The sequence below is a fragment of the Salvelinus namaycush genome, chromosome 40, assembly GCF_016432855.1.
Source record: "Salvelinus namaycush isolate Seneca chromosome 40, SaNama_1.0, whole genome shotgun sequence".
NCBI classification, from domain to species: domain Eukaryota; kingdom Metazoa; phylum Chordata; class Actinopteri; order Salmoniformes; family Salmonidae; genus Salvelinus; species Salvelinus namaycush.
In genome coordinates this window covers 17,674,926-17,686,957 of record NC_052346.1, presented here as the reverse complement: position 1 = coordinate 17,686,957, position 12,032 = coordinate 17,674,926, and the positions used below count along the sequence as shown (strand labels likewise).

Below are 12,032 nucleotides of genomic sequence, written 5' to 3'. Positions count from 1 at the left end.
CCACCTGACTGCATGGGTTTGGAATTTACACTAATACTACCTGACCTCTATATGGAGGTTACACTAATACTACCTGACCTCTATATGGAGGTTACACTAATACTACCTGACATCTATATGGAGGTTACACTAATACTACCTGACCTCTATATGGAGGTTACACTAATACTACCTGACCTCTATATGGAGGTTACACTAATACTACCTGACCTCTATATGGAGGTTACACTAATACTACCTGACCTCTATATGGAGGTTACACGAATACTACCGGACCTCTATATGGAGGTTACACTAATACTACCTGACCTCTATATGGAGGTTACACGAATACTACCGGACCTCTATATGGAGGTTACACTAATACTACCTGACCTCTATATGGAGGTTACACGAATACTACCTGACCTCTATATGGAGGTTACACGAATACTACCTGACCTCTATATGGAGGTTACACTCATACTACCTGAACTCTATATGGAGGTTACACTCATACTACCTGACCTCTATATGGAGGTTACACTCATACTACCTGACCTCTATATGGAGGTTACACGAATACTACCTGACCTCTATATGGAGGTTACACTAATACTACCTGACCTCTATATGGAGGTAACACTAATACTACCTGACCTCTATATGGAGGTTACCCTAATATTACCTGATGTGTCCGTCTATGGAGGTTACACTAATACTACCTGATGTATCCGTCTATATGGAGGTTACACTAATACTACCTGATGTATCCGTCTATGGGGGGTACAGTAATTACTACCTGACCTCTATATGGAGGTTACACTAATACTACCTGATGTATCCGTCTATGGAGGGTACACTAATACTACCTGATGTATCCCTCTACATGGAGGTCACACCAATACTACCTGACATCTATATGGAGGTTACACTAATACTACCTGATGTGTCCGTCTATGGGGGGTACAGTAATACTACCTGACCTCTATATTGAGGTTACCCTAATATTACCTGATGTGTCCGTCTATGGAGGTTACACTAATACTACCTGATGTATCCGTCTATGGAGGTTACACTAATACTACCTGATGTATCCCTCTATATGGAGGTTACACTACTACCTGATGTATCCATCTATATGGAGGTAACACTAATACTACCTGACCTCTATATGGAGGTTACACTAATACTACCTGACCTCTATATGGAGGTTACACGAATACTACCTGACCTCTATATGGAGGTTACACGAATACTACCTGACCTCTATATGGAGGTTACACGAATACTACCTGACCTCTATATGGAGGTTACACGAATACTACCTGACCTCTATATGGAGGTTACACTAATACTACCTGACCTCTATATGGAGGTTACACTAATACTACCTGACCTCTATATGGAGGTTACACTAATACTACCTGACCTCTATATGGAGGTTACACTCATACTACCTGAACTCTATATGGAGGTTACACTAATACTACCTGACCTCTATATGGAGGTAACACTAATACTACCTGACCTCTATATGGAGGTTACACTAATATTACCTGACCTCTATATGGAGGTTACACTAATACTACCTGATGTATCCGTCTATATGGAGGTTACACTAATACTACCTGATGTATCTGTCTATATGGAGGTTACACTAATATTACCTGATGTATCCGTCTATGGGGGGTACAGTAATTACTACCTGATGTATCCCTCTATATGGAGGTTACACTAATACTACCTGATGTATCCGTCTATGGAGGTTACACTAATACTACCTGATGTATCCGTCTATGGAGGGTACACTAATACTACCTGATGTATCCCTCTATATGGAGGTTACACTAATACTACCTGATGTATCCCTCTATATGGAGGTTACACTAATACTACCTGATGTATCCGTCTATGGGGGGTACAGTAATTACTACCTGACCTCTATATGGAGGTTACACTAATACTACCTGATGTATCCGTCTATGGAGGTTACACTAATACTACCTGATGTATCCGTCTATGGAGGGTACACTACTACCTGATGTATCCGTCTATATGGAGGTCACACCAATACTACCTGACATCTATATGGAGGTTACACTAATACTACCTGATGTGTCCGTCTATGGGGGGTACAGTAATTACTACCTGACCTCTATATGGAGGTTACACTAATACTACCTGATGTATCCGTCTATGGGGGGTACAGTAATACTACCTGACCTCTATATTGAGGTTACCCTAATATTACCTGATGTGTCCGTCTATGGAGGTTACACTAATACTACCTGATGTATCCGTCTATATGGAGGTTACACTAATACTACCTGATGTATCCGTCTATGGAGGGTACACTAATACTACCTGATGTATCCGTCTATGGAGGGTACACTAATACTACCTGACCTCTATATGGAGGTTACACTAATACTACCTGACCTCTATATGGAGGTTACACGAATACTACCTGACCTCTATATGGAGGTTACACTAATACTACCTGACCTCTATATGGAGGTTACACTAATACTACCTGACCTCTATATGGAGGTTACACTAATACTACCTGACCTCTATATGGAGGTTACACTAATACTACCTGACCTCTATATGGAGGTTACACAAATACTACCTGACCTCTATATGGAGGTTACACTAATACTACCTGACCTCTATATGGAGGTTACACTAATACTACCTGACCTCTATATGGAGGTTACACTAATACTACCTGACCTCTATATGGAGGTTACACTAATACTACCTGACCTCTATATGGAGGTTACACTAATACTACCTGACCTCTATATGGAGGTTACACTAATACTACCTGATGTATCCGTCTATATGGAGGTTACACTAATACTACCTGACCTCTATATGGAGGTTACACTAATACTACCTGATGTATCCGTCTATATGGAGGTTACACTAATACTACCTGATGTATCCGTCTATGGGGGGTACAGTAATACTACCTGACCTCTATATTGAGGTTACCCTAATATTACCTGATGTGTCCGTCTATGGAGGTTACACTAATACTACCTGATGTATCTGTCTATATGGAGGTTACACTAATACTACCTGATGTATCCGTCTATATGGAGGTTACACTAATACTACCTGATGTATCCGTCTATATGGAGGTCACACCAATACTACCTGACATCTATATGGAGGTCACACCAATACTACCTGATGTATCCGTCTATATGGAGGTTACACTAATACTACCTGATGTATCCGTCTATATGGAGGTTACCCTAATATTACCTGACCTCTATAGGGCGGTTACACTAATACTACCTGATGTATCCGTCTGTGGACGGTACACTAATACTACCTGATGTATCCGTCTATGGAGGTTACACTAATACTACCTGATGTATCCGTCTATATGGAGGTCACACCAATACTACCTGACATCTATATGGAGGTTACACTAATACTACCTGATGTGTCCGTCTATGGGGGGTACAGTAATTACTACCTGACCTCTATATGGAGGTTACACTAATACTACCTGATGTATCCGTCTATGGGGGGTACAGTAATACTACCTGACCTCTATATTGAGGTTACCCTAATATTACCTGATGTGTCCGTCTATGGAGGTTACACTAATACTACCTGATGTATCCGTCTATATGGAGGTTACACTAATACTACCTGATGTATCCGTCTATGGAGGGTACACTAATACTACCTGATGTATCCGTCTATGGAGGGTACACTAATACTACCTGACCTCTATATGGAGGTTACACTAATACTACCTGACCTCTATATGGAGGTTACACGAATACTACCTGACCTCTATATGGAGGTTACACTAATACTACCTGACCTCTATATGGAGGTTACACTAATACTACCTGACCTCTATATGGAGGTTACACTAATACTACCTGACCTCTATATGGAGGTTACACTAATACTACCTGACCTCTATATGGAGGTTACACAAATACTACCTGACCTCTATATGGAGGTTACACTAATACTACCTGACCTCTATATGGAGGTTACACTAATACTACCTGACCTCTATATGGAGGTTACACTAATACTACCTGACCTCTATATGGAGGTTACACTAATACTACCTGACCTCTATATGGAGGTTACACTAATACTACCTGACCTCTATATGGAGGTTACACTAATACTACCTGATGTGTCCGTCTATATGGAGGTTACACTAATACTACCTGATGTATCCCTCTATATGGAGGTTACACTAATACTACCTGATGTATCCCTCTATATGGAGGTTACACTAATACTACCTGATGTATCCGTCTATGGGGGGTACAGTAATACTACCTGACCTCTATATTGAGGTTACCCTAATATTACCTGATGTGTCCGTCTATGGAGGTTACACTAATACTACCTGATGTATCTGTCTATATGGAGGTTACACTAATACTACCTGATGTATCCGTCTATGGAGGTTACACTAATACTACCTGATGTATCCGTCTATATGGAGGTCACACCAATACTACCTGACATCTATATGGAGGTCACACCAATACTACCTGATGTATCCGTCTATATGGAGGTTACACTAATACTACCTGATGTATCCGTCTATATGGAGGTTACACTAATATTACCTGACCTCTATATGGCGGTTACACTAATACTACCTGATGTATCCGTCTGTGGACGGTACACTAATACTACCTGATGTATCCGTCTATGGAGGTTACACTAATACTACCTGATGTATCCGTCTATGGAGGGTACACTAATACTACCTGATGTATCCGTCTATGGAGGTTACACTAATACTACCTGATGTATCTGTCTATGGAGGTTACACTAATACTACCTGATGTATCCCTCTACATGGAGGTTACACTAATACTACCTGATGTATCCCTCTACATGGAGGTTACACTAATACTACCTGATGTATCCGTCTATATGGAGGTTACACTAATACTACCTGATGTATCCCTCTACATGGAGGTTACACTAATACTACCTGATGTATCCCTCTACATGGAGGTTACACTAATACTACCTGATGTATCCGTCTATATGGAGGTTACACTAATACTACCTGATGTATCCCTCTACATGGAGGTTACACTAATACTACCTGATGTATCCGTCTATGGAGGTTACACTAATACTACCTGATGTATCCCTCTATATGGAGGTTACACTAATACTACCTGATGTATCCGTCTATGGAGGTTACACTAATACTACCTGATGTATCCGTCTATAGAGGTAAAATCTGTATTCTCTCTCTTTGACCTTTCAGTAATCCCCATGGTTCTGTATGGGATGTGGAAGGAAGGCTTGAGCACATGTGGAGCAGTAGCCTTTGATGTGGGAACTCAACTCAGTGGGGCCACTGGTCTAATGCCAATGCTAAAAATGGCTGTGGTTATGCTTACCTGTTATGTGAAGTTTAACATGGACACAGGCCGAATTGTTGATGGAATGTAGATGACTCCTGATACAAGACACTAGTTCTTGTTGTCGCATTAATCAAGATGAACAGAATCACAGCAAACGTTTAATTGTCAATGTTACCTTTTTTTATATAATTTGTTTTTTTGTACCATCACTTTATCTAATTATGTAGCTTAGCTTATAGATGCTTATATACACTTCCTGGGGAAGAAGAACCCGGGTCAGACCAGTTCTAATCCTGTATCTGTTTAAGGCTTGGATGGCAAAGAATTGTATACATGTTTTAAAACACAAATAGATTTTTTTTCTGTATCAAATTTCAATACATGTATGTACGGTGTTAACCTTCATTCATTTGTTTGTTTCAGATAAATCTGGAGGAATGACATCCCCTGAGGCTTTGGCCAAGAATCACATGGCGTACAATGTCAAGGTAGGATCTTCTAATTCCACTTCCGCCTGCGTTGAGCTCACAGAGGTGAATAGCACCATCTACTGGACTGAAAATGATGTGCTGTTTTATCCTGTTGCAGTTCCTTGGCGTAACAGAGGTTGACCAACCTAAAGGCACAGATGTCATAAGGGTAGCAGTGAGAAAGCTGAAGGTATGCTCTTAAGAATTTCCCCCAGTACTCAAACAATTGATTTTATAGGACCTTAGATTTGTCAATTTCATAACGTACCATCCGAGCCACTACCTGTTCACCCCGCTATCATCCAGAAGGCGAAGTCAGTACAGGTGCATCAAAGCGGGCACCGAGAGATTAAAAAACAGCTTCTACTGTATCTCAAGGCCATCAGACTGTTAAATAGCCATCACTAGCACAGAGGCTGCTGCCTACATCCAGACTTGAAATCATTGGCCACTTTAATAAATGGAACACTAGTCACTTTAATAATGGTTTACATATCTTGCATTACTCATCCTATATGTATGTACTGCATTCTATACTATTCTACTGTATCTTAGCCGATGCCGCTCTGACATTGCTCGTCCATATATTTAAATATTCTTGATTCCATTCCTTTACTTAGATTTGTGTGTATTGGGTATATGTTGTGAAATTGTTAGATAGTGCAGTAAATGTCGGAACTAGAGGCACTACAGCGCTACACTCGCAATAACATCTGCTAAACACGTGTATGTGACCAATAACATCTGCTAAACACGTGTATGTGACCAATAACATCTGCTAAACACGTGTATGTGACCAATAACATCTGCTAAACACGTGTATGTGACCAATAAAATTAGATTTGGATTTGACGTTTCAATCCTGCAGTTCCAAAGGCATATCAAGAAATCAGAGGGACACAAAACACCGAAGGTGGAGCTGCAGGTATCCATCTACGGAGTGAAATTATTAGACCCCAAGACCAGAGTAAGTTCACTGTGAGGGCCTCATAATAGACCAGATTCATTGGGTCTTTTGTGAAGAATAAACTCACCAAGCAGTCAGTCCTTACTAAAGCGGTCTGTCTTAATATTCTTTTTTATGAGTAGAATTAGATGAAGCTCATTTATCTTCATTCATTATAGGATGTACAGCACAACTGTCAGCTTCATAGGATATCCTTCTGCGCGGACGACAAAACGGACAAGAGGATATTCACCTTCATCTGCACAGAGCCAGAGACCAAAAAACACATCTGTTATGTGTTCGACAGTGAAAAATGTGTAAGGGGAAAAAAGTTTAATTTAGTGTTTGTGTATTTCATGTGTTTTTATATGGATTCTTTAGAGGTTATAATAACCTTATATGAATCTTAGATGTCAATTTACCAGACGTTAGTCCATAGTATGAGGTCACGGTGGTTTAGTAGCATTATGGAATTCATCCTAACTAGTTGTTTCAGGTTTAAAGAGGTGTTAGAGGTTTTATTTTTAAGCAAGTAGTTCTGAAAATAGCGGTCAAGAGCAGAAAAGGTCCCTGAAAAATGTGTACAACATCATATATGTGCAACATGTCAAAGGGTACTTTCACTAGATGTTTGAGGATACCCATGATGCCCTGGATTGCAGGCAGAGGAGATCACCGTCAGCATTGGTCGAGCATTTGACCTGGCGTACAGGAAGTTTCTGGAGTCTGGCGGAAAAGACGTGGAGATGAGGAAACAGATCGGCAGTCTGCAGAAAAGAGTAAGTCTGCGTTCCTTCTACAGTGGACTAATGTTGATCAGAACTCTCTGGTGCACTATTTAATCATGGGGAATGTAGTGCCACATCCTGACATGACTAGAGCATGAAAAAGGCCTAACAAAATGGGACCTCTTAGATTATGATCTTGGCTTGTGTTTGTTGACTTTAGATTCTGGAACTGGAAACTGAAAATTCCAAGTTGAAAGAACGACTTCAAGATCTAGAGGATCACATGGCAGATTGTCAAGGCTCACCGGTAAACTAGCTACTAATCTAACAGTTTGTCTCACACTAATCCCTAGAAATGTCTGCCGTAACAACACCTTATCTTACTTCCTGACATCAGTGATAACAAATCGCTACCTGTTTCTTCTTTCTCTGGCTGATTTCTCCTCAGCTTCTACACTTGAACTCTTCTAACGAGGCCCACATGCTGCCGAGTCCCTCGTCTATGTTCTGGGATGACAGTGTCAGCCTGAACGCCCTTTCCTTTCTAGAGATGTCCTCTGTGGCTCTAACCCCAGCCAGCTCTCCAGACTCCAGTATCTCCGCTGGTCTACTAACCCCTCCACCCAGTAAACCTGCCCAGCCCAGGCTACCGCAGCATTATGGGTGCTGCTTACCTCGACCGCGAGTAAATAGCTACCTCTCTCTCGCTTTTCCTTAATACACTGCTAGAAGAGAAGCAAAAGGGTTCTATGGTTCACTTCATATAGAATCACAGAAGCGCCCTTATTTTAGATAGTGTATTATGAGGGTGTGTGTGTTTGGTTTTATGACTGTAGCCTTAGTATGACATCCAGCTGCCATTCAACAGCTTTGTATTTGGTTGTTTTCCCCCCTCAGGCATGGAGCACCATATCCAGGCGTACCCCGACGGACGTTTTCGACATGGTTCCTTTCTCCTCAGGGTCTTCTATGGCAAGGAAACCTGCCATCAATGGGTCCTCCCCTCCTCCTCCCTCCTTTTCCCCTCCTCCACCTCCTCCACATGTTTTCCTGAAAGAGAGAGGTGACTACTCTGCCGCACTATGCTCCTTTTTACATTGTCGTAATGAAATTGATTGATAAACTGTTGTATGCAATTGCATAAAGACTAATACAAGTTGTTAAATTAACAATTGCACACATACAGTATGCTGATTCAACTCCTGTCTTCCCTCTCTCTGCTGTGTATTTTCCCTCGGTCCCTCATCCTTCCATCTCACCCCTCCAACAGGAACAGATATTTTGGGGGCGGAGCCTTTTGACCCGTTCCTCTGCAACACATCCTTTCCTCCTGACGTCCAATCTAAACTGGATGAAATGCAGGTGTGTACATTCAACTGTAGGAACAGCAGTGTTTCTAGAGCGAGTCTTTGTAATGCTCATATATTTACGTTAATACGGGGCATATTACACAGGCATTATGTGCTCAGTCATTGGTGTAAGTAATAGCATTGCCTCTACACAAATATAGCAACGCTCTACCATTATGCTGATTAGATGTTTATCAAGGGTAAAATACTGTATGCTTTGGCTGCGTTCCAATCGACATGGATTCTGCCTTTTAGAATGGGACACAGCCTTTCAGGAGTTTATACTGGACCCGTCTTATAAGAGTTGAATGTTAATCTTGTCATTATTGTAATGCCGTATATTGTTTACATGGTCTGAGTAAATATTTTACATATATTAAGTATAAACTCAGCAAAAAAAGAAACGTCCTTTTTTCAAGACCTTGTCTTTCAAAGATCATTTGTAAAAATACAAATAACTTCACAGATCTTCATTGTAAAGTGTTTCCCATGCTTGTTCAATGAATCATAAACAATTAATGAACATGCACCTGTGGGACGGTCGTTAAGACACTAACTGCTTACAGGCGGTAGGCAATTAAGGTCAGTTATGAAAACTTAGGACACTAAAGAGACCTTTCTACTGACTCTGAAAACACCAAAATAAAGATGCCCAGGGTCCCTGCTCATCTGTGTGAACGTGCCTTAGGAATGCTGCAAGGAGGCATGAGGACTGCAGATGTGGCCAGGGCAATAAATTGCAATGTCATTACTGTGAGACGCTTAAGACAGCGCTACAGGGAGACAGTACAGACAGCTGATCGTCCTCGCATTGGCAGACCACATGTTACAACACCTGCACAGGAGCGGTACATCCGAACATCACACCTGCGGGACAGCTACAGGATGGCAACAACTGCCCGAGTTACACCAGGAATGCACAATCCCTCCATCAGTGCTCAGACTGTCCGCAATAGGCTGAGAGAGGCTGGACAGGGCTTGTAGGCCTGTTGTAAGGCAGGTCCTCACCAGACATCACCGGCACAAACCCACCGTCACTGGACATGACAGTACTGGAAAAAAGTGCTCTTCACTGACGAGTCGCGGTTTTGTCTCACCAGGGGTGATGGTCGGATTTGCGTTTATCGTCGAAGGAATGAGCATTACACCGAGGCCTGTACTCTGGCACGGGATCAATTTGGAGGTGGAGGGTCTGTCATGGTCTGGGGCTGTGTGTCACAGCATCATCGGACTGAGCCTGTCATTGCAGGCAATCTCAACGCTGTGCGTTAGAGAAGACATCCTCCTCCCTCATGTGGTACCCTTCCTGCAGGCTCATCCTGACATGACCCTCCAGCATGACAATGCCACCACGCACAGAACGAGCAGTATGGCTGATTTCCTGCAAGACAGTAATGTCAGTGTTCTGCCATGGCCAGCGAAGAGCCCAGATCTCAATCCCATTGAGCACGTCTGGGACCTGTTGGATTGGAGGGTGAGCCCCCCCCCCCCACAGAAATGTCCGGAAACTTGCAGGTGCCTTGGTGGAAGAGTGGGGTAACATCTCACAGCAAGAACTGGCAAATCTGGTGCAGTCCAAGAGGAGGAGATGCACTGCAGTACTTAATGCAGCTGGTGGCCACACCAGATACTGACTGACTTGATTTTGACCCGTTCAGGGACACATTATTCCATTTCTGTTAGTCATATGTCTGTGGAACTCGTTCAGTTTGTCTGTTGTTGAATCTTATGTTCAAACAAATATTTTACACGTTAAGTTTGCTGAAAATAAATGCAGTTGACCGTGAGGACGTTTATTTTTTTGCTGAGTTTATAATCTAACAAGATTATGACCTACAGTTAGTTCATCTAACTATAGATTGTAACCTACAGTATATAATCGTATTCTCTCTCTTCACTGTGCAGCGTCAGCGACGGTTAGTTTACTCTCACCTATGTGTATGCTTCACAATATCCATCACATCTTTTTTTTCCATTAAACATGCTTTCACATTTTCACTGAGGTCTGCCTCTATTTGAATGTTTGCATCACTCATAAATCAATTATGTACATAGAGGCCAACTGTCAAAGTACATTATGATTGTAGCATACCATGTTTGCTCCCAGGCTGCTGGTGCTAGTCCTGCTCATTTCCTATCAATTAGCCATCATTTTGCTTTTGTCAAAACAGATTAAGTGTAGACCTGAATTAGAAAGCAAGGTTTCCTGAGAATCTCAATTGAGATTATGTCTAGGATACTGCCCTGTAATTACAGCATTGCTCATTGTTATATAGGACACACTGCTCTAGACTTCTGTAGTCTCTGGTTGGATCACTGACCTGTGTGTGTCTCTCTCTGAAGGAGGGGTTCAATATGGGACTAACCCTGGAGGGCACCATCTTCTCTCTGGACCCAGTAGACAGTCGCTGCTGACCCCAACGCAACCCTAACGTGGACAGTTGATGCTGACCCCAACACAACCCTAACATGGACAGTTGATGCTGACCCCAACGCAACCCCAACGTGGACAGTTGATGCTGACCCCAACGCAACCCTAACGTGAACAGTTGATGACCCCAATGCTTTCCTTTTGTAGACATAATTTAATTGGTAAAGAAGTATTTGTATAAATTCAACATTTCTGGAACTATACGTTGGGACTATTTGCATTGGTTTAAATGGTGATCAATGTCATGATAAATGCACTGCAGTAGATGACTATTTTTCTACCCCATAAATAAAATGTGTCATTTTTTTGTTGTTGGGGGGTGCATTGCTTTTGTCATTTGGATTATTGTGCAGTCATTAAATGTGATTAGTGGTTGACAAGATTGGAAGACCATTAGCTCATTGACTTCCTCATTTTATAGACGCTGGCACTTTAACAAATATTTTCTGTATAATTTTTGCACCAGGAAGCTCTTTTTAAATTACTTTTTACCTTTCCTTTCATTGTTGTTCGCCGATAAACGTATTGGTTAGAGGTAAAGATGTTCATTTGGTGCCAGGCAGGTATTATACCTGCCGAAAGGAAAAGAGTATGAGAGAGTACCACACCAGGAAAAACATCAGCAGAAGAGAGGGTAGCCTGTTTGCTAGGTAGCCAGTGGAGAGAAAGGATAAGATGCCATATTAAACACGTCACAGCACAGGGGTAACCCAACCAATAATACCTCATACAATAATAATGG

At 41.8% G+C, this 12,032-nt stretch overlaps 1 protein-coding gene across 1 annotated transcript in view; it reads left to right on the top strand.

Annotated features, from left to right (window-relative positions):
• The window catches only part of gulp1b (GULP PTB domain containing engulfment adaptor 1b), a 32,014-nt gene extending 20,342 nt beyond the window's left edge, over window positions 1-11,672 (top strand). Inside the window, exons 4-13 of the mRNA XM_038980129.1 lie at window positions 5,790-5,854; window positions 5,955-6,026; window positions 6,705-6,803; window positions 6,962-7,099; window positions 7,445-7,561; window positions 7,731-7,817; window positions 7,959-8,195; window positions 8,408-8,573; window positions 8,781-8,872; window positions 11,203-11,672. Of these exons, the coding sequence (XP_038836057.1) occupies window positions 5,790-5,854; window positions 5,955-6,026; window positions 6,705-6,803; window positions 6,962-7,099; window positions 7,445-7,561; window positions 7,731-7,817; window positions 7,959-8,195; window positions 8,408-8,573; window positions 8,781-8,872; window positions 11,203-11,274 (1,145 nt within the window). The 3' untranslated portion in view covers window positions 11,275-11,672. The remainder of the gene's footprint in view (window positions 1-5,789; window positions 5,855-5,954; window positions 6,027-6,704; window positions 6,804-6,961; window positions 7,100-7,444; window positions 7,562-7,730; window positions 7,818-7,958; window positions 8,196-8,407; window positions 8,574-8,780; window positions 8,873-11,202) is intronic.
• The last annotated feature ends 360 nt before the right edge of the window (window positions 11,673-12,032 follow it).